This window comes from Branchiostoma lanceolatum, chromosome 2 (assembly GCF_035083965.1).
Source record: "Branchiostoma lanceolatum isolate klBraLanc5 chromosome 2, klBraLanc5.hap2, whole genome shotgun sequence".
Taxonomy (NCBI): domain Eukaryota; kingdom Metazoa; phylum Chordata; class Leptocardii; order Amphioxiformes; family Branchiostomatidae; genus Branchiostoma; species Branchiostoma lanceolatum.
Genome location: NC_089723.1, coordinates 37,848,497 through 37,871,734, shown reverse-complemented (window position 1 = coordinate 37,871,734; position 23,238 = coordinate 37,848,497). Strand labels below are relative to the sequence as shown.

The 23,238-nt window shown below is 43.5% G+C and overlaps 2 protein-coding genes across 8 annotated transcripts in view; one reads left to right on the top strand and one right to left on the bottom strand.

The window, feature by feature from the left end:
• Nucleotides 1-6,296: 6,296 nt before the first annotated feature.
• On the bottom strand, nucleotides 6,297-10,033 carry LOC136428953 (frataxin, mitochondrial-like). The gene is made up of 5 exons (XM_066418802.1): nucleotides 9,839-10,033; nucleotides 9,218-9,306; nucleotides 8,875-8,995; nucleotides 7,870-7,967; nucleotides 6,297-7,159 (listed from the first exon to the last, which is right to left on the bottom strand). Exons 1-5 carry the CDS (start codon nucleotides 9,938-9,940, stop codon nucleotides 6,997-6,999), a joined length of 573 nt encoding a protein of 190 aa, XP_066274899.1. The 5' UTR covers nucleotides 9,941-10,033; the 3' UTR covers nucleotides 6,297-6,996.
• A 1,142-nt stretch (nucleotides 10,034-11,175) lies between these two features.
• LOC136428948 (high affinity cAMP-specific and IBMX-insensitive 3',5'-cyclic phosphodiesterase 8B-like) overlaps nucleotides 11,176-23,238 on the top strand; it is a 72,605-nt gene continuing 60,542 nt past the window's right edge. For 2 of the 7 annotated variants that reach the window (XM_066418797.1, XM_066418796.1), the window contains exons 1-2: nucleotides 20,564-20,727; nucleotides 21,149-21,477. In XM_066418797.1, coding sequence (XP_066274894.1) covers nucleotides 21,208-21,477 — 270 coding nt within the window. In that variant the 5' untranslated portion in view covers nucleotides 20,564-20,727; nucleotides 21,149-21,207. Of the gene's footprint in view, nucleotides 11,209-20,563; nucleotides 20,728-21,148; nucleotides 21,478-23,238 lie in introns of those variants that run through there. The other 5 variants (XM_066418795.1, XM_066418793.1, XM_066418800.1 and 2 more) reach the window with 3 other exon arrangements.

The window sequence follows — 23,238 nt, the reverse complement described above, 5'->3', positions numbered from 1 at the left end:
TAAAGTGCCTTTCCCAAGGGCACATGATCGGTGGTGTCAGGAGATTCGAACCCGGGACCGCTGGGTTCTGGGCCGAACACCCTGCCGTTACGCCACACGAACCCACACGCCCTTCCTCTGGGGGTCAGAGGCTCCAGATCTTCCTTGGAAGAAAATATGTGGCAAAAGAGGAACGACGGGGGTAAAGCAGAATTGCAGCGGGGGCGAAGAGCAACGGTGGGCGGTGAGGAAAGGACCAGACTATCACGGACGCGGAGGTAGGTTTGACACTTCGCCACGATAAGGTTGGGTCTGAGACAGGCCCAGGCACGCTCCGAGACTACCCAGACCCGAGCTCTACACGGACCGTCGTTATGCCCCGTCATGTCCCGCACTGTTGACGGAGAACGTGGAAAACTCTGGACATCATATGTCGTCTGGAGCACATCCGTCTGTACCGCGACACCGCAGAGCTCAGTTCATCCACCTGACACGACATAGTGGTAGATTTACACGCCATTTCCGTACACAAAGACAAGCAGGATTATATCCTAAGAGGAGTGAAAGAGGGAATCTACATCAGAGCCCATCCCTCAAACGAGACGGGGGCTGACACAGACTACCAGCACCTTTGATCAGATCAGAGGACTGGTCGAAAGCGTGTTGGTAAAGCCCCCCTCTCACTAGACCCGCGGCACGCTGGCGGCGTCGCTACCTCCTAAACTGGATTTGTGTTACCCTTGACTTTATAATGGGAATATCATTCAAAACGTACAAGTATGACCAAATTGACCACAAAACACAACAAAGCTGAAAAAGATTCGTTTTTGTCGATCAAATTCGTTGAATGCTTTGTCAATTTGCGGGGGTACACCTGTTTCGTCATGCCATCCATTTTTATGTAGAAGTTCAATAAATGAATAAATAAATAAATTCGATCGGCCGCAGCGACGCCGCCAGCGTGCCACGGGTCCAGTGAGAGGGGGCTTTACCAACACGCTTTCGACCAGTCCTCTGATCTGATAAATGTGTTTGTAGTCTGTGTCAGCCCCCGTCTCGTTTGATGGATGGGCTTTGATGTAGATTCCCTCTTTCACTCCTCTTAGGAAATAATCCTGCTCAGTGTCAAGTGTTTGCCTTGCATACGGTAGGTTGTGAGTTCGATCCCCGGCCGGGTCATACCAAAGACTTTAAAGTGGTGCATACTACTTTCTCACTCAGCACTTGGGAAAGAGTATGGAAGTTTAACACACACATCACTACCAGCGGAATAGCCCCCTACTGTGGAGACTTACACAAATGTGTGGCCCAAGGGATACAGGAATGGAGATGGGCGTCAACCCTATGCGTCTTAGGGCACTGTCACACGTGTGCGTGTATTCAAGTGCGCGTGAGTTGCGCATGAACATTTTTGGTTTAAGTAAGGTTTGCGGGGAAAAAGTTGTTTTCTACTTTGACCCACCGTTGTGCAGCCCAGTGATTGAACCTAAGAAATCGCTAATTCGGCTGCAAACTTAACCTAAACCAAAAACATATTAATACGCAACTCATGAGGGCCTGCATGCCCCTTTTACCTAGAGCGTAATCGGCCGTTTTAATTTTACGTAGAGCGTTGGCGACCACTCCATAATTTAGCGTAGAGCGTAGGGAGGCTTTTCTGAATTTAGCGTAGAGCGTAGGGAGGCTTTCTGAATTTAGCGTATTACGTAGCCGGCCCTCCGAATTTAGCGTAGAGCGTTGTCGGGACCCCCCCCATGCAGGCCCTCACTCATGTGGGCTTGTATATACGCACAAGTGTGACAGGGGCTTTATCAAGACGTCTGGGATACTTTAACTTTTGATGATACAGTAGCTGGCGCGGTGTTTTTACAGCTCCAGAAACACAAAACTATACCTCCTTTTTCATGGAGATAATAATCCTGCTCAGTGTCAAGAATCCTCACTTTTTCAAAACCGAATGTCCTGGGGCCGTCGACCATCCCTCAACAGAGTGCCTTTCTTTGCGCACGAAAATAGACTAGCGTGTAAATTTATCACTATGTTAATCGAGCTGCATTGGCAAGTTCTTGCCCGAGGGCTAATTGCGACATGAAACAATGTATAGAAAAATAAAGAGGTATATAGACAGTGCAAGTTAACAATGGTGACAAGTGGATCAAGTGACTATTCTAAGAACTGCTATGGATTACAATCTAAACTTTATGGGTTTAATTTCTTCAGTTAATTACCGTCAGACTTCATACGAATAGAACTGTTTGTCTGATACAGTAGCTGGCGCGGTGTTTTTACAGCTCCAGATAAGGCAGATCGCGTTTCTGTGAGGAGACGACCTTCGGAGCCCGGGCCGAGCCTCGTCTTCATAAAGTTCCGGGCTTGAAAGTTCAAGGACAAACGCTAACTGTGATGAGACAACCTGGCAAGATAAAACAGAATCGACCTTGACCTTCGTCTTCCCAACACCTAGCCACATACCTAATATCATCGTATCATCGTAAGCTATCCAGAGGTTCTTGAGTTATGCTGACTATAGAAATCCGTAAACACACACAGATACACATACAGACAGACATATATATACACACACACACACTCACACATACAAACAAACAAACACACTCACAGACACACACACACAGACACACACACATATACACACACACACACACACACTCACTCACATACACAAACACACAAACACAAAACAATATCTCCATTTTCATAGATCTTGCGTGTGTTCCTCCGCCCTAAAACACCTTCCAAGTTCAAGGACACAAGTTAAGATCTTGCGTGTTAGTCCTCCCTAAATCTCGGCACAGTCAACGAGCTTCTCTCGTATTTTTGATCGCCATAAGGTCACCCAATCTTCAAATCGCCTAAAAATCTACCTCGTTTACATTGAAGCTGGTGAGCTGTGAACGTCGACCGATCCCTAAACTTTCGAGCGATGATTTAGAGAACATCGGCGTATAACTGCCGAAATGTCATTTAGGCCCCTATTCCACTAGACGGCATCGCCCTGAGCTCCCCTGATCCTGCGACCTAAATCGGATTGGTCTAATCCTTAATTTCATAAGACAACAAAACAGACAAAGCAAAAAAATATAAAGATGATCTATAAAATTCGTTGAGCGCTCTGTTGAATTTCAGGTCGCAGGGAGTATGTGTGTATAGCATAAGTCAAGAATGCCTTGATGAGATCTCGAAATGGTTAGATTTTGGGCCCCCTGGCGACTTGTTATCTTCGCCGAGTACTTGTACTCGGAGAAGATTATGTTTTCGGTTGAAAAATCTGTTGGGTGGGTCTGAATGTATGTCAGGAGCATAACTCAAGAAAGCTTCAATGAATCTTTATGATTTTCGGTAGGTGTGTAGTGGTTGTGCAAGGGAAGGTCAAGTTCGAAAATGGTTCACCTTGCGTTTTTCAACAGTACTACAGCGGACTTTGCATTTTTGTGTGTTTGTATGTAGGCAAAAAAAGTGACGGAAACGTTGATGGATCTTCATGATTTTTTGCAGGTGTGTAGATGTTGTAAAAACGGAGGTCAAGTTCAAAAATGGTTCCCCTTGTATTTTCCGTCGGTACTGCAGCGGGCTTTGTGTGGATGTGTATTTGTATGTCGCCAGCATAACTCAAGAAGCTGTTGATGGATCTGTATGATATTTAATGGATGGGTAGGGTTTACAGAAAGGAAGGTCAAGTTCGATAATGGGCCTTCTAGCGGGTACCTACGGTACTGCAACAGAGCTTCAAAATCTGGAGGCATGTTTTCTGAAAGTGCTATGGTCATGATTTTTGTGTGGTAGATAGTTCATGCCACAGAAAGTAAGTTCTGTAAATTTGGGCCCCCTAGCGGCTTGTTAAGAACTGCAGTGGGTGTTTTTGTTTTGACATTCGGACATGAATAACTTGAGAAGGGGTCGACAGATCGTCGTGATATTTGATATTTACAGAGCTCAGATGGTGCTTAACATAATCAATGATTAATTATGCAAATCAGGAGCTAATTTGCATAATTAGAGAGGAAAGTTGGTTAACCCACTGCATTTCATTATGGGACATGGGACAGTGTCAGGTCATGTAAACAGATTGCCTTGCATAAACGTACATGTAGGTCAAATAAATAAACTATCCACCAAGCAGAGGTGTAGGTCCTGCTGGTTTTTAACGCGTTCATTTTTAGCATTTTTGTTCACCACGATTGGCGACATAAGGTCTCGGTTCGGAGTTTTTTTTCAAAATTCGGGGCCGACCTGACTTGTTCCCAGAAAGGCAATAGCGCTTTTCCAAACATCCCTTTTCGGCCGATTCAATGTTTCTGATGGATAGGGGTGACTTATCTTCGAACGACAGACGAATTTGATATTTTCTGTGGAAACGTCATTTTTAGTGAAAACCGTCACTAAAAGCAATTTTCATCCCCAAAACTGCTATTTTTAGGGCATTCTTCCAAGGCCGCTGGAAGGAAAATAAAAGTTTTCCTAGGATAATGACTGATATGGAAATAAAGTCCATCATTCTGTCTGTGCAATTAGGAAAAATGAAAAAAAATCGTGAGGATACGTTTTCCGCAATCCCCGATGGTACGAAACCACGCAAAACGCACATAGAACGCACGATTCGGGTAATCAGGTGACAAAGCCGCGTTACCGTCATCTCGCACTAATACCAGGAAGTACCCGCGGACGACCAAAACTCGGAAACCGTAAAACGCTACGAAGATCGGGTTTTTCAGGATATATAAAAGATAACGCACTGCTATAGCGATAGCCGAAAAATCGGGAGTCAAAACTAACGAGAAAACCTAGGATTTGCGTCTTATCTTCACGCACTATTTAGGTAGGCGGTCAAAACAATTCCGAACCGGAACCATAATGAAAAGGGGACAAAATAGAAAGCCTGACAAAAACACCTAAAAACACGTCAAAAACCAACCAGACCCACTCCTCTGCTTGGAGAGTACACTGTACCAAAACTGCACCACTGCTAGGTGCGGAAAAGTCACATGTACATGTACTATGTCTTTCAAAATGTGTATGATATGGAATAAAGATTTATTCTATTCATATATATTGACTGTACCATTTCATCATCACTTTCAACTTACAACACTGCAATATCGAACCTTTGTGGCCCATATAATATCAACATACTTTTTATTTTTTTCATGACCAGTTATAACATATACATTTGTATCAGCACACTCTACACATATATTACTAGTCCTGTACCACCAAATGATTTTAACCCCATCTAGACTGGACTCATTCGCCTCATGATAACTTCCGAATGGTATGGTGCATGATCAAATTTGCAGGGGTTGATAAGCACGTGAATATCAATCACTCTCCATGATAAGCCCTTGATTATTTGGCGAAGATAATGTGTTCGTGGAACTCTAGTTGATTATAATTCTCGTCCTGGCGTAAAACTGGAGGTCTCGTGTTTGAGATGAGCCACTCAAGCACGTTAAGAACCCAACCCAGGTAGAGCAACACTTTTCCTTCTTTGTTGGAAGGCGCGTCGTAGTTTACAACAGGGACTAATTTTCATTGGCATAGAAAACATACCGTTACATTTGGGCTGGTTACAAGAAAAAGCGCCACCTAACAGATCTTTCCCAAACTGCCAAATATCACGAATCTGGATCTCATACAGTGAAAAATTTGTTGATGCGAATCTTTGACAAGCAGACTCTTTTCTTCACAACCCAAGAAAATTGTAAACGGAACTTTATGTTTTCAATTCTGAATCTTACCTTAATCTCATTACAATCCGTTGTACTGTATTAGGACTAAAATAATCTCCTTGTCCAGAAGAGGGTTAGGTGCGTTTTTGGTTTGTTTCTGTGGGTATGTGCATGCATGTACAGCGTAGTGTTGTGTGGAGGGGGTGAAGTCTGCCATCTCTGATTGCTGTGGCAAAATTTTCTTGGAGGCATGTTGGTCATAGCACCAAGGAGCTGGTCTGTGTTGGCCCTGGAAATGGTCTGGTATCCAGACTACACTATGTATGTAGTCCATTCCACAATTCTACTGTTGTATGTTGAGTCCAAGTTTGCAAATCTCCTCGTCTTGGTTAAATAAAGAGTGCACATTTACTCAACATTTCAAAGGTCTGAGGATAAACCCAATTCATTTTGAGGACAGCAGTTGACAAGCCCTGCCCTCTGCACCATTGCCAGGCTGACCTGTACTAGTACATGTATTATACATATCAAGATATCTGTATCTGTATTGCATAGCTGGTTTAACCCTTTGATATATCTCACTAGCTTCAACAGTATACAGGATACATGTACCAATAACAAAAGAAAATGTTCAAGTCGTACGCATGTTGTATTTGTCCTCCCAATTTACGTCCATCCCACAGAAGTCCTTCACAACTATTTTATTCCTCTGCTTTAATTTCAACATCCGGCATTGGTAACAGAAAGTATGCAGAAAAAGCCATGTTTAATTTTGATGATATGTTACAAATAAATAACTTCAAAGTCAAACTCCAGAGTCGGTGCTGGATTTCTTTGCAACAGGAGGAAAGGAAGCAGTGTACATTCAAGCTCACTGTCTGACTTGAACAGAGAGGGGGGGGGGGGTGACATAGGTTATCTGGCACTTATGACCCATTGCTGCAGTCACTTGGCTCTAACATTAAGTCCAGGACGTAGCAAAAGACGGGTCCATTCCGTGATCTGGGTAAGTCCCAATTTCTTCTATTGTTGGTAGTTCAAAGTTTAGTTTTCCTTCTTAACCTCCTCCCTGCTGCCTAGATCTGGAACCAGTAGCGAATTGGGTGCCAAATGGCTACTTCAGGGTACTAGAGGTTAAAGAAAGAATTGACAATATGTATGTTCATAAAAACCTATCAAGTGTTCTTGCAATTAGTCATTACTATATGTAGATAATGATAACGAAAGGGTATGTCATCCCGTAAAAAGGGCGGTATAACCCTACACAAGGGGCCAGTTCTGGCCTGTGCACGTACTACTACTACTACTTCATGTAGATCCAAAATCATAGTCAGCTTCTATGAGTCCATCCACTGTAAGGTAGTTGTTTCAGGTCGATGTCTAACTTGAGTGCAGCAGATAGTTCCTCCTCTAACAGACTGTGCAGCGAATTGTTGTCGTGTCGGTACACCCAGCCACTTCTGTCAGGAAAGTAGTCGTACCGCTTGGGCCCACTGAAACAGTGAATATAAACACCTTATAAGATTTCATGTTTTGAGCACAGAACTGGAACAGGGAAAATCAACAACATCTATAATAAGAGTTCATGTACTGAGTACATACATTATTGTAAGGCAACATCAATTCTATCCTTGTTTCTTGGGTTTTGGAAGGAATTAATAGGGCTTGTTGGCAAAAAAAATAAAAGAAATGGTTATCCTGTGTCAGACCCAAAATGCTACCACAGGAGCCACAAACTCAACATACAAGTTCAAGGCTAGTTAACCTTTCAAAGATGTTCAATCCCTTATGCATTGAGAAACCTGGACAGGACATCTCGGTTGGGGCTGCACCTGTCTTTTGGAAGGGACGTGAAATGGGGGTCTCATGTTCAAGGAGGCACCTCCAGCACATTAAAAGTGAGGGCTTACAACCTCTTGCTATAAAAACATACCCTGCTGCTGAAACAGCGAGGAAACTTGCTAGCCTCTAGGCACTACAAGGTGAACAACAACAACTTTCAAGCAATAAAAGGGACGGGAAGAATAGAAGATTCTGGTCATGGAAAATGTGTGACGACCTAGCCTTTGCCGGACTCTGTAAGGAGTTAGCCGGTACAAGGAGGTTAAAAAAATCTGTTTTAAAACTCCTTGACCAGCCATAGAGTTACAATTTGCTACTAGGCACTAGAAGGTGAACATCAACAACAAACGACTCCCCCTACCTGGTAGGAGATGAAAGCCAGATCTGCCTGTTGGGTGTTTGTTTGTTGATGACGTACGTCCCCAGGTTTCCACCTAGTCTGAGTGTCAGGACGTCTGACTGTCGGGGAACAAGAACAGTGCCATAAAATTTCTTTCACTTATCAAAAGTACTTAGAATATCGTTTCAAATTATTTTTCTGTTCAATGTCTTACAAGTCAAACCCTCATTTCATTAAGGCGGCAACCTTGCTGTGACTGAGCGATTTTACAGACAAATTTCATAGATAAAAAACAAATCTTTATACCTTTTTATATTTCGCATGATATTCCAATCAAGAAGTCTGGGAGTAGCCTGGAATCTGTCCTATAAGTATTCTAGGTCCTGTTTGTTCCCTGATTGCATCTAAGAAGAATATGACTTCTCTGAATTTGGTCTGTTTTTGGTCTGTCTGTGTTTTCACACCCACAGTTATAATAATAAGTTTATTGCAAGTTCTTGCCTGTAGGCTAATTGCAAGTACATGTAACATGAAAGGACAGACAATTGGTAACATGTGACTATTCTAGTCTAAAAACTAACACTAAATTCTATCTTTAATATTTGGGTTTGACTTCTTTTTTCGAGACAGTGTAAGAAGAATGATCCCACATTTTCCATGATATGCTAGTCAGGTTCAACGTAGAGTTGCAGGAAGTATTCAATGCAGTGTTTCTATTGCATCCCCTTCAATGCTGACAGTAAGATACAGGTACATATACACTTACAGAGAACTGTATGTCGTAGTCAGGTGGACAGTAGTCCTAGAGAGACACTTACAGAGAACTGTATGTCCTAGTCAGGTGGACAGTAGTCCTAGAGAGGCACTTACAGAGAACTGTATGTCGTAGTCAGGTGGACAGTAGTCCTAGAGAGACACTTACAGAGAACTGTATGTCGTAGTCAGGTGGACAGTAGTCCTAGAGAGACACTTACAGAGAACTGTATGTCGTAGTCAGGTGGACAGTAGTCCTAGAGAGGCACTTACAGAGAACTGTATGTCGTAGTCAGGTGGACAGTAGTCCTGGTCACCCAGATCCTCCAGGTACTCCGCCAGACCGTCCAGGGTGTCGTCAGCGATGCGGTGGTATTCATTCAGATCTATCTGACTGTACAGATGGTTTAGACATCATTAGGTTGTATGTAACTATGGAAACGTTATTGCACAAGAATTGTACAGTGTAACTTAACTGTAAGGCTTATGACATCTTCTGCTACATGGCAACAACAACCATTCTACGAGACTGATCTACCTTACAAAAGACTACCTAGTATGGGATGAGATTTTACAATTTAAAAAAAAATACTTAATAAAATTCAATAAAACTCACCTGTTGCTTTGTTGATCACTGCACATCCTGATGTTATATGGGGTTCTAAAGGTTGCACATTGCTGTAAAACTCGACAGCCTTTCACTGCCTGCAAAATAACATAGCTTTTATTTCATTATTACAAATATGCTCCACCAACACCGGACACAGATGAGTATTAAAGGCCTCTACTTTTGTCCTAGGTGCTATGCCCCATGCGGGGACTTGTCTAGCTTTGTGTAGATGTGGATAATATTGTTTTGTTTATTTGTTTGTTTGTATTGCATATCCTGTAAAACACCTCATGGCGTAACACACCAGGTTTGCACTGAACAGTACAAGCTGCATATCCGGACAGATGTATTTGATCCACTCACACCGGGAAGGAACCCTACTTTTTTCGATAAGTGTGGTGGGTTCTTATGAGTAGAGTAGAGTAGAGTTCGGTCAGGTAGGACTGTTCCAGTTTAGACCGCTCTTCGTTGTTGAATTCTTCCACTCAACTGTCATGGTGGGTTTATGTGGGTGTTCAAAAGTCGAGTGAGGAAACCGGAAAATAACGTTTGGTGTAAAGTGCTACTGCCGTGAAAGGTGCATGCCCCCCTCCCCCTAAAACAGACGACACGAACTTTTGACTTTACCGTGTTTCCAACGATTGGAAGTCTGTGAATCCGTCTGACTTGAGAGTAACGTCGCACGACGTGGCGTATCACCGTCCCAGGAAGTCTTGCCAAAGCAGACATGCTTCTCACAAGGAATAAATTTTCATAAAACTGGGAAAGTCACAGACGAAAACAGAGAAACACGTTCGTCAACTCTGACCTTTTGAAACAAACCATTTGAGGCAGGGGGTTAAAGGGAACAAACCATTCAACGCAAATGGGTTTTATAAATAACTCCATAGCGTAAACGTTGTATGAGATACAACAAAGTATGGCAACTTCTATTACTTTTAAGGAGACTGAATTACTCTAGAAGATTATTTGTGGCATCTTTGGGTAAGAGCGTTTAAAATAAATCATGGTGCCGTCAGTAGGTTGTTGCCTGCAGTTTTAAAGAAACCTGCAAGGTGGCAGCATTTAATCATTAAGCAGATGTAAGGTTCCGACTCTCATTGTTTACGCGTGTTTTTGCGACATGTATTCTCAATAGCAAGCCTTTCTTATAATATTGCACTTTTTAACGATTCATCTAGGAGGCTCCCTACTTGAGGAGAACAAACTGTGATGCAAGAATCTGACATCATGAATTTAGCGTAAAGCGTTGCCAGCAGGCACTCATGATCAGCTGCGTCATTTACAAGTTCATTTTCTTTGTGATACTGATGATTTTATTGCTTTTATTGCTGAATCAATTCGACAGAATTGAATGGGCCACCTAGCCTCCATAGCAGGCTCTGAGCCGGCTTTTTTGGGGGCTAAATAATACACCTTTTGCAGCCAGCCCGTAACCATCAGCCACCCCCGTACCAATTCTGCCGGTAAAATGGTTACAGGGGTGGCTGATAGTTACGGGCTGGCTGCAAAAGGTGTATTATTTAGCCCACAAAAAAACCGGCTCAGAGCCTGCTTTGGAGGCTATGGGCCACCCAGCCGCCTGAAAATTCAATAGAAAAGATGTCTTAAACAATAAAACGAACAAGTTGATCACCTGGAGTCACACTTATGCATATTACGTTCTGGAACAGTGTATATATAACACTACATATGACAAAAATGATATAATATGTTTGTTAAGTCCCAAATGGGACAACCTTATAGAATACTACATCTTAATGACGTCATAAGCAGAAACACATATTACGTTCTGGATCAGTGTGTTCTATATATGACAGATACAATACCTTGCGTCTCCACGTCTTAGTGACGTCATAAACGGAAAAAGCCCGCGAATCCACTGGCCTTCCTATGACTAACAAGAGGTATAAGAGTATATTCATGACGTCATAAACTTGGCGCGTTACGTCACACATCCTCTTGTGAGTCTTTCTTCGCGTATGAGAATGAAACAGGTGGGTGGACGTTTTTGCCTTATCTTTAAGGAGTTTGGTGGTGTCATTTTGAGAGGATGTAGCTGTAGATGTGCGTAACTTGAATGATCTAAGATCTTTGATGTGAAGACTTACGTAAGGAAACAAACGCGTCGGCCTTGTGCGTACATTTTGGCGTACCGGGGGATCAGATCTGATTTTTGCCGCTCTACAAAGAAAGCCGAGAAAGGGCATTCGAAGGTCGCCGGCTTTGTTTGGCTTTCGGTTTTCATACGCATTTGTATACTATACTGTGAATTCCTACATTGGTAACGCAGATTCGCGGCGTCATGATTTTTAGGTTGAGAGGTCACCATGAAAATAAAACCACCGCGAACATTTCAAGATTTACAGTACTCTCCCACAGACAACCTATTACTGACCAACTCCTCTGGTAAATTACCCCCCCCCCCCATTGGACCAGTTTCTACTATCTTTCCAAGCCCACTTGATGTGCTAGCGCTGTTTTCTGATTTTGGTGTACAAGTTTTCAGAATGTTTTAGAAATACGGCACAGCGCCTAGCGCGTTTAACGGACAATTTCTAGCGCTCTTCCCTCATGATATGATAGTTTGTAATTCAGGGAAGTCGGTTGCCATTAATCTCGAAGCAGATCCACACCGGGCGCGAAAATCGTAGTATGCTAGCCAGAGAAGGTCCAGTCAGCCAGAGAGGGTCCAATACCGGGCTGGATCTGCTTGGAGATTAGGTTGCCATTGCATGAATGACTCTCTATGTAATCTCCTAGCAGATGTAGAAAGGCAAATAAAAATCGTAACGTTTCTCAAGCCCGCGGTTCCGTATAGCAGAGGGCCTTTCTAGAAATATGTAGGAAAGCCCCTCTTTAGAAAATTCAAGACTTTGCCTTTCTGCATCTGCTTGGAAATTACACGAATTGTCATTCCATGAATCCATCAGAAGATAATCAAATCAATCAGTTTCGTGAAGTCACGAGGGAAGAGCGCAGAAATGGTCGTATAAGAGTATATTCATGACGTCATAAACCTTCGTACTATCCTGAGTACCAGCCTCCGTAGTGACCGCTGGCTCAAAACAATTCGCTTGCTTAAACCACGGGTACCTTCGTCCCCAACTACCGTCAAACTGTGCTGTATTTCTAAACCTGGTGTAGTAGCCAGAGAGCTTCGGCTAGTCGCAGAAAAGAAGGCACAGTGGAAAGAAATGAAGAAAGACTGAATGCAGCCAGAGGCTGTTTCCACAACCTCCGAGCCGCAGAATACAGTGGATCATCATCATCAGTAGCCAGAAAACATTCCGATTTCGCCTCTCTACATCTGCTTGGAGATAAACTCTGTTTGCAGTACGTACATCACAGCGTAGCCGACCAGCCGCGACCCACTGTTGTGTTGCTGGGGCAATGTTTATGTGTCTATTTATGTATGCCTGTCATCAAGTTTGACACGAAGCGCTGGAGTTTGACACGCCGAAGCGCTGTTTATGAGCTTTGTTGTATTCCGCCTGACACGCGCACACTTAGCCCGTGGTTGTGTCGTGAGGACGCGCGGCGTACTGCGCACGCTCAGACGTACGGGAAATCCCCCGATGTGGGCCACTCACCTTTTCAGTAACACAGCATGGTTCAATTACCGTTCGTTAACCTTTCAGGCACACGTCATATTCCCATCTCCGCTGTCTTTCCGCTCTCCGTGCCACTTCAATCGCTTGTGGCAGCGTTAATGCGCTGGAGTCCATCTATACAAGGATCCAATGTACTGTCTTGTCCTTGTCATGTCAGCAGGACTAGCCCTCTGTAATAGCAACGGGCTAGTTGAACAGCAAAACCAATAAATGAATTAAAAGATAAATACAAGGAGGTTTTTTTTTACAGACAAGGGCGACGTGGCACTGCACTCAAGTTATTTCAACAGTGCCACGCACAGAGGGCAATTTAAAAAAATCAATTTCTACACCTGGATGGGGTGAGGAAAGTCGTGTGAAGCGTATCTCCTATAGGCGGAGACTGACCTTTCAGTACTAAGGCCAGGACGGTACGGATAATCATGATGATTATGGCATTCTTCAGCCTGGAGAGACTGTGGTTCAGGAAGCAGAACTCAAAGAGACTCAAAAAAAGAAGAAAGGATCTTCAATACCAATCCCTACTTTTGGTTCAATATTTTTTAATGATGAAGGATATTATGAGGGATATATTTCCGGCAGGTTTTTGACGTGTTTTTAGGTGTTTTTGTCGGGCTTTCTACTTTGTCATTTTTTTTTGTATAGCCAACCCACAATGGAAGTAAATAGGTTTGTCCTGCCCCGAGGTCAGTGCGGGCAGAGGTGTGGGTTGGCTATACAAAAAAAAATGACAAAGTAGAAAGCCCGACGAAAACGCCTAAAAACACGTCAAAAACCTGCCGGAACCACTCCTCTGCCTGGAGAGTACCCCTTCCCCTTTCTACTGGCCTGTATAAGAAATCGCGTCACCCCTCCCCCAAATATATACGCCGCCGTTCTAGGAAGTCTGCGAAGGAGGCTACCCACGTAAAGAGTTTCTCTGAAGATCAAAGAAGAAGATCACGCTATCATAACTAATCTCCAAGCAGATCTATAGGTTGCATAAAGACCGTATCAAACTGGCAGAGGAAGTACGTTTTGCATTACAAGCTCTTTCTTCCAGTTGGATACGGTCTTTGCAATCCATTGGGGCTGGTTGGAGACTAATCATAACGAGGTTTTAGGAAACACACCGGAGGCTTTACATAAGTAAGACTGGTCACACAGACGCGTGACTCTCCGTATTTTGTGGGCGGTCCTGTCCTTCAAATCACTTTGAGTTCCGCGTCCTGAATCAAGGTCTCCCCAGACTAAAGAATGCTAAGCTCCAAGCAGATCTATGATATCGAAGCAGTATCAGTGGCCGATAATGCTGCTTTTGCCCTTTGGATACTGTAATTGCCACCGATGTAACAGATCTGCTTGGAGAATAGAAGAACGCCACAATCATCATGATTACCCGTGCCGTCCTGTCCTTGGTATTGAAAGGTTGGTCTCCGCCCATTCTCCGGTTCCCTGCCCGCACTTGTCATTGTACACGCTCGCACGCATCAGACAAGTTACTCATGTTACGAAATGGTCCGTGAAATAAACGCGAATCTTTCATTCAATCACCTGTCCTGTCCTGTCCGCTTCCAAATATATCCCTTACAATCTCTGTCGTGATTAAACAACATTGAATCAAAAGTAGGTATCGGCATTGATAATGGTCATGTCCTTTTTAAGTCTCTTTGGGTTCTGCTTCCTGAATCACAGTCTCTCCAGGCTGAAGAATGCCATAATCACCATCATTACCCGTGCTGTCCCGTCCTTGGCAATGAAAGGTCGGTCTCCGGCTATTTTCTGGTTCTCTGCCTGCACTTGTCATTGAACACGCTCGCCCTGTTCCGGAATGGTCCCTTTATCAACGTGAATCTTTCTTCCAATCGCCTTTCCTGTCTTGTTCGTTTCAAGCTCTTTCCCTTATAATCTCTGTCGAGATTTAGGAAAAAATACTGAATGAAAAGTAGGGATTTGTTTTGATGATGATCCTTTCTTTTTTCATCTCTTTGAGTTCTGCTTCCTGAATCACAGTCTGTCCAGGCTAAAGAATGCCGCAATCATCATGATTACCTGTGCTGTTCTGACCTTTGTACTGAAAGGTCGGTCTCCGCCTATTCTCCGGTTCCCTGCCAGCGCTTGTCCATAAAACCTGTAACCCTGGTCCGTGTTATCTTTGGAAATCTGACGTCAATCACCGCAAGGCTATTTCAAGAGATGGGCGAGTTTTTGAAAAACAAAACATTTTGCGTAACACGGGTCACATAGACACACATGAGCGATTCAAGGAGCCCTTGGAAAGTATAACGGTCGTGTAAAATGCCATTTTGAAAACTCTGTTATGTTCAAAGTATAGAAATCATCGGAGGGTACGAGCTGTTTTTACTGCACAGGAACTAAAAACGTAATTTTGTTACCGTAAAATGCAACTTCTCAGGAATACCATCCAAGCGTCTTGGTCAAAGAAAATGAAGAAGGAATAGATCTCAATGAAAAGCGCCCTGCAGGCCTATTAGAGCTCCTCTTGAGCAAAGAACGTTCAAACAAGATTCGGGCTGTATCGCTCCTTATTAAGGTTGAAACACGATCTACAGCGGCACATCCAAATATGGTTATTACCAGTCCACCTATACTAATATGATCCACTATCTTACGGGCGAACGAACCGTCGAGACTGAACAAAGGTTTTGACTTGACTTGATTTTCATGCGCCGTCGGGATCTGACTTTCATGATCATCGGCATGAAATTACCTGTCACGAACCCGACATTTTTCCTGGAACTAGCAAATCAATTCAGCAAACCCACCGGAGCAAACCGAAAGGAAAGGAAAGTGATCTCTAACCAGTTTAGCTCAAATGAACTCAATGAACAGATGAGCTAATCTTCCACTGGTCGTGACAGGGAAGACAGACGCTATGTACAATATTTACAGGTTCACTGTACCGGGGAAATTCCCCAACTAGGCTAGCTCTTTTCGACAAGCACAACGAACAGTGGACCACAGCTTAACGTCCCGTCATAAGGACTGCGACCCTTTCCGGTAGCGTGCAAGTCGGGCGAGCGACACAACCGGGCTCGAACCCGGGGCTTCTAGTTCCAGAGGCAGGATCGCTAACCACAGGACTAAGCACGCTACTAAAGACGTGGTAAACCCGGATTCGTGACGATGTATGCTGGGCTCCACTTAAGAATGACAGCGGCTCCATTGATGTACAGTGGAATTCGTGATGATGTGATATAACGTGACAGCGGAATATAAATATATGCAAATATATGCAGTACTTATCGTGACAAGACTGCTGGTATACAAACCCCTCATAGTTTTCATTTATCTATTTATTGGTTTGGGTGTTTTGGACACACAGCCAGGGCTGCCCAACTAGCCTGAGGCTATTACAAAGAGCTAGCCCTGCTGACAAAGACAAGACATTACAATGGACAGCATAACGAGCTATAACAATATTCTCATAGTTGTATCAGACGAATACTGTTGTAAAGTCACACTATCTACCGCTGTGATCAGCCATTCCAAGAAAAGCGGACTAACAATTCCCTTTTCAGCTGTAACAGACTAATCACAACCGTGCACGCGAATACCTTAACCTTGCCGTGAGTGAGGGTGCAGCTTAGATTACCTAGCAAGTCATTGTGATAACCTGTTTGGCGTCACCGCCAATGTTCAAGAAACACATCGAAGATTGGATTAGATCTAAAATGGACAAAAACAAGCCTTTACACTACAAAATAGGAAACTTTGACTAACGTGAATGTTTGTAGTAAGTGTTGCAATTAGCATGCTGTTCCACTGTTATTAGCTTCGCCAAGGAGGTTAGATAGACTATCTTGAACCTCCGTGCCATCGCCAAGAAAGAAAGCTTTTGGTAGCGTTTGTATGTATGTATGTTCGTAACATGTATGTATATATGTATGTTTGTATGTATGTATGTATGTACGTATGTATGTATGTATGTAGTATGTATGTATGTATGTATGTATGTATGTATGTAGAGCTATCTACCACCCAAAGGTCGTGACCATAGCTTGTCCAGAGCACGAGATATCAAAACCAGACGTTCCGCTGCAATCCCAAAATAAGCCGCTAATGGATACAAAATGTATTCATTTGGAGGTCTCATCAAGACCTACCCTCGTGCCAAATATCAAAACAATCCATGTATGCCTTTTCAAGTTATCGTGTTGACACTGAGAAACATACAGACACACGAACGAACGCTCCCGAAAACATAACCTCCATTCTTCACGGAGGTAATTGAACATCAAACGTTATGGAGGTGGGCTAGCCTCCTTTGCAGGCCAGGTTCTTTTGCTGGAGTAATCTAATCTCCAAGCAGATCCACACCGGGCGCGAAAATCGTATATGCTAGCCAGAGAAGGTCCAGTCAGCCAGGGCTGATTGGACCCTCTCTGGCTGACTGGACCTTCTCTGGCTAGCATTATATATACGATTTTCGCGCCCGGTGTGGATCTGCTTGGAGATTAGGAGTAATCCTCACTCTGTGAGTCGGCAAGTAGGACTCCTCCAGCAAAAGAACCTGGCCCCGATTTGTTGAAGATCGCGAATCAGCGCTCCCCTTGAAAATAAACGCCGGAGCCCGTCAGAGAGCCTGCGAAGGAGGCTGAGGATGGGCGTTGTTAAAATAAAGGCAACCAAAGCAATATTAAGGACCAAAAAATGGAAATTAAAAAATGCTGAAATCTTTATGGAAGTGACATTTACCAACACTGTTAAGCACATTTCCGTAATAACTTCATACTTTTAGGATTTTAAAACCGCGCAAAATCGTATCGTACGATGATCCCCTTGATTTCGCGAGCATACAAAAACTCCGATTTTCAGTGAGTTCTCACATCAAAACAACGTCGTATTTTTACATCATGGACGTCGTTATACATTGTGATACTCACTGATAGTGCTGTTTGAAGTAATCATGTATAGAAATGACTAAATAAATTGACTGTCATAATCCGATTTTACAGAATATTGCTTGGGTTTCCTGTCCTGTTACGAAAGCAGAGCCGACGTCGTCAGAGCCTGCGGAAGCGCCCCGGCGTTTTTTTATGTAACGTTAGGCCCTTTGTAAATTAACGACAGGAAGAATGATAATAGGTGTGTGAAAATGAAGAAATATCATCCCGGGAGATATGTATATATAGAGAGAACGACAAAAGATAAGATGCTTTACAGAAAGAAGTAGATAGATCTACAGCATTAGGATACAATAGTTTTTTTTGTACATGGACTTTGTTGTAGCTCGTTATCCTGTCCATGACAAAATCCCATTGTAATATCTTGCCTTTGTCAGCAGGGCAAGCCCTTTGTTATAGCAACAGGCTAGTTGGGCAGCCCTGGCTGTGCGTGCTGAACAGCCAAACTAATTTAAAACCAGTTTCGAAACCAACAGGTGCCAGCTGTCATAGCATGCCTACAATGGACATATAGATTTTCCTCATTACTTATGCAAATTAAGTATCAATTTGCATAATTTGCAATTTGTGTACATCTCTCTCTAAGCTACCTGCATTGTAAATAACATGATAACTGTTGCTCCTTTCTTCAGTTATTCTCCTTGGAAGATTTTGACAAATACGCCATTGCAGTTCCAGTGACCCATACCAGGGGGCCCAAACTCGACCTTGACCTTTCTCCTCCTAACACCTACCCACACACCAAATATCATAACAATCCATTTAGACGTTCTTCAGTTATGCTGACATTAAGCATCCGGACGCACAAACATACACGCACGCAAACACACAAGCATGCTCACTCAAAACAATATCTCCAATTCTCCATGAAAAAGTCTTTTTTCATGGAGATAAAAATGAAAAATAAAAAAGTTCCTGGGATCTAAGGTTTATTGCCTGGAAAAAGAAAGCAATATTGGCATCCTTTCCAGCTAGGCTAGGCGCTTATGACGTATCGCGTGATATAGAGACGCGTGACACAAGCGCTGCGCCTGGCGGGAAAGAGTGACACTGGAAGCCAATCTCCAAGCAGATGAAAGCGGGCGAGAATTTTTACTAATGTTGCAGGCGTTTCTTGTCGTTCGCCTCCCGCTATTCATGAAAAAAAAAAAACCCTGCTTGGAGATGTCGATATTTGATTCGATCGCCGATAGAAATGGACCCGGCTTCACAGTTTCATTTATGAGCAAACAAATGAAAAAAAAAGACTGTGCGGACTAGCAGCGTGACACAAATGCTCAGTGACCTGCAGTGGCCCCTTCTCTCTGAAAGGAGGAGTAACCTTTTTCTATAAACTAGTCAATAACTATATCAATATTAACACAGATAGTCTACTGAAACCAGCTCAGGGGCGCACCCGGGGGAGCCACACGCTCAAATTTCAACCACATAACGCCCGGACAGACTCTTACAAATATTCATACTTTCCCCGCACAATCCCCGAGTGGAACGCCCTGCCTGGCGCGGTTGTTACGGCTCGGCACCGTTGAGTCATACCGCGCCAGGCTGGAGGCCTGCCCGCCTTAGCCTGGGACCTCCCCCCCCCTACTTTGCTCCTCGCGGGGTTATCTGGGGGTAAACCAAGTTGAAGTTGAAGTGTGAAAACAGCGGGTATCGCGCTGGACTGCGCCAGATTGCGTTGGGAAATTGCGGCGACTTTGCGAATTTCCGCCTCACCTTCCCTACAGGGGCCGCACGGGTAAAACACTCATACTTGACCTCAACAAACAAAATGGTAACGTTACATTCTCAGTTTCAGTTCCAAATCAGATGCAAGATATTTTTTATTGGAAATCACTGTGATGCCCCTGAGTCAAAACCAATGTACAAAGTTTCTTCAAAAAGAAATTTGCAGTGATTGCGCCGTTTTGTGACCATTTGTGCATTTTGTCAATAGCAATTTTTTTTTTAATCTTAAAAAAGTCACAAATTCAGGCAACAGGTTTACGTCGATTGGCGCCGATTTCGTAATTCATCAAATAATGTTATTTTCTCGTTTACACCTCTCTCTCTCTCTCTCTCTCTCTCTCTCTCTCTCTCTCTCTCTCGGAGGGGTGTTCGTGAATATCCGAGGATCATTCGCCCCTGTCATCGGCCGATATCATCTTGAATTTTCCCTGAAAACACCTGTTTTTTCTAAGAAACGTTACGTAGCGTGAATGTAAGCAGAGTTCAGCACAACTGCGCACTGTTACCCCAAAGTGCCGATATATAGTGGGAAATTTGAGATTGAAGTAAATAACGAGATGACTGACTTTATCTAACGTTACCATAGAAAAGATTTTTTCCAGAGAAAATTCAAGGAATGGTCCTCGGATATTCATGAACATCCCTCGGTTATATAGAGTTAATGCTCATGCATTAACCGAACGAGTTGTCCACGGGTGGAATAGCTATGTGCATAAAAAAAGAGAGATTTGAGAGAGAGAGAGAAAGAGAAAGAAAGCATGGAAAGAAAGAACGCGAGACAAATATATCGGACGCTGCCACACGCAGTGCACTTGGACCCAAACCCCGAACGTATTACGTCATAAGCTTCACCAACGTCACAGCCTGTGGAATAACAAAATCCAGCGGTCAGCAATCGGCTGACATCTTCCCTTTTCCAACCAGAACGCGACGTTAATGTTCTTAATGTGCATTTCTCAGCATGTCTGGTTGTGCGGTCCGTGTGTTTTATTTTCCCGTTGCTGAGACCACCACCTGTTCATCATATTGTTCCAATCAAACTTCTTGTACCACTGACGTCACTTTCTCGTCACGTGACGCCGGTCCGGCGCGCTGATTGGTCGGTTCTGTGTTATTGCGAGTGAAGTGTCAGACGAGCCCGGCGCGGTATTGTTGCTGCTGTTTCTGCCAATTTATCTCCAATTACCGGGGAATATTCCGCTCTAAGGACCGATTGTGGGGCACTGCTTGTATTTTCCAGGCTGTTCTGTGGCTGGACGGATTTAGGGTAGGTGGTTCCCTTTGTGTAAACCGCGGCAGGCCAAAGTCCGCGGTTGTTATGATTGCGAGCAGGCCAGAGATTTAACCCGTTAGCTGGGGCTGCGCCTGTCTCCTTCCCGCACCATACTGCCGGCCGGGGCGCCACGGTGAACCGCCGAGAAACATCGATTTTCGTCGGCCAGCCGTCAGAGTGATAGATCTGTCCGTTTATCGATAGTTTGCCCGAGTTTAGACCCGTGAGATAGGCGGCTGACGACCCGCAGATATCAGATGGGGAGAGGGGCCGGGCGATACTGATCCTCCTCCTTCCTTCCAGACCCGGCAGAAATCAATTATATTCGGGCTGGCAGAATTTTTTTCCCTCCAATATAGAGAGGACCAGGGAGGTTTCCTTGAGCTGACGTGTTTTGTGGCTGTGCTGTGTGCAGGTGACGGCGGTTGTGTGTGGGAGTGCCGCCCGGCCGCGCTGCCATGAGGTGTAGTCGCCATGGGGTGTGCGCCCAGCATCCATGTGTCTCAGAGCGGAGTGGTGTACTGTAGAGACTCGGACGGAGGCTCCAACTCCCCGCATCCCTCCGGCTTCTCCCGCTCCTACCACACACACATCCACCACGGGGCCGTGGGACCCATCAGCATCAAGACCGAGGCCACAGACGGAGACCCGCCGACCCTGGTGCAGACACTCTCCGTGAAGAAGGAGAGAAGGGGCACCATAACCTTCGAGGCCGAGACACAAACAAGTCGGACCAATATGAAGGTACGTACCGGCGCACATATTTATTTTGTTACGAAAAAACAATCGTATGGTACATATCCAGCATGTCTTACCCTTTCCCATACCTCACTTAATTATGATTCGTAAACACAAAATTTCAGCAAGAAGGAGAAGAAAATTTCAAGATGATTCTTTTGAATGATGCTTTATTGTGACGTAATAAATTAAGTATTATCCAAGGGCTTTAAAATTAACGCTCCGTTTATTCGCCTACTATATATTACCGCATGGTATATCCTTTCTTTCTTGCCGTATTTGAACTCGATCGATTCCTCCAAAGTTCACAGCATGGTCTGACTCCATGTTTACTTGGAAAACAGTTACTGTATTCACAGCAAATTTGCTTACTGTCTTCCTCCATGAAAACAAAAATTGCAACAGTAAAGCACAGTGGTAAGAAAGGCTGGGTGATGACAATTATACGACAATTTATTTTCACTTATGCTACTGGGACTTAAAAGTGAAAACTGAATCTTAGTGATTATGCATTGGTAAAAAGATCAATTTCTGCATGAAATTGCAACACTGAATCAGTCATTAAATTGACACAGTGACTTCTTTATTCAAAGATTGAAGACTTTCTTATTCAAAAGTTTTTTGAAACAACCTGTTCGATTTTTATCAGAAAATGCGGTTATAAGTAACTCAAGCCGCAATGCTTTGACATGGTCATTTTTAAATTGTAATTTACAACCATTGCCATTTTAACAAAACAGTCTGCATTTATGCAAGTTATACTTATGGCCCACCAAAAATTGTATGCGATACAATATCACTTCTTCTAGAATTGTTACTTGATATTGCACAACATATGATAACATATTGGTATCTATATGACACAACTCATAATTAAGTGTTGTGATATTAAGACATCTTTTGCATACCTTTTGCATTAATATGCAACATATTTATTACAAGTAAGTACAAGTATGATTTTGTGTATTACAGCGGCTTTTGAAAGTAGCCAACCATATGATTGAGACAACATTCAGGTCTGGAACACCTTGAAAACGATACATTGATTGTCTTACAATCGCTACATCTGATTCTGACCCCAAATATCTCCCAGGCCAGAGATGAGATTGGAAATTGGTGTCTAATGTCGTGAGTTTACCGTATTGTAGTTTTCATTTTGAAGCTGTTCGTTCTGTCTTCAGTTGCTTGACATTCTTGGTGATTGTTTAGTTGCGGTGTTGAAACCTTTACTTAGCTATCTCAGTCACTTATTATTGACAGGTAGCCCAATTCTCTTGACTCATATGGTTGTAATCACTATTAAACAGACAGTACATATGTTTTATGGAAATGATAACTATGGAAAAGATGGGAGGATAATGTCAGGGAATGGACAGGCAAGTGAAAAACCGAGAAGGGTGGAGAAAACCGGTTGCCAAATTTTCTGTAGTGTGCCAACACACGCAACACGCCAACAGTCAGATAGTTAGGGATAGATGAGAGATGACTACTGTGATTTGCTTTGGAAGGAAAAAGATCGAAAATGTTGATTGACATGCTCATTGTTAATGCTATTGCCTCAGAGCTTCCTATGAAATTAAAAACATTCGTAAGTTGATCGTTTTGTTTTCTACAAGCCTTGCTTCTTTTCAGGGAGAGAGTGCAAGTTGCACTGATCTACTAGTATTTTGTATATTGCTCGCCTGTCTATATACAGGAAATTTTCTTGTTGAGATGGAAAAAAAGTTCATCCCGTCTGTCCCGAAATCCGAACTTAATGACATGAAA

Bases quoted from the DNA above. Each gene is read 5' to 3' on its own strand.
- LOC136428953 (XM_066418802.1), bottom strand. From the start codon at position 9,940: ATGTCTGCTTTGGCAAGACTTCCTGGGACGGTGATACGCCACGTCGTG. The intron at 8,996-9,217 runs GTGAGTTTTATT...CCATCTGTACAG, and splicing joins AGTGATCAACAAAGCAACAG to TCAGATAGATCTGAATGAAT. The intron at 7,968-8,874 runs GTAAGTGCCTCT...GTTCCCCGACAG, and splicing joins ACTACGACATACAGTTCTCT to TCAGACGTCCTGACACTCAG.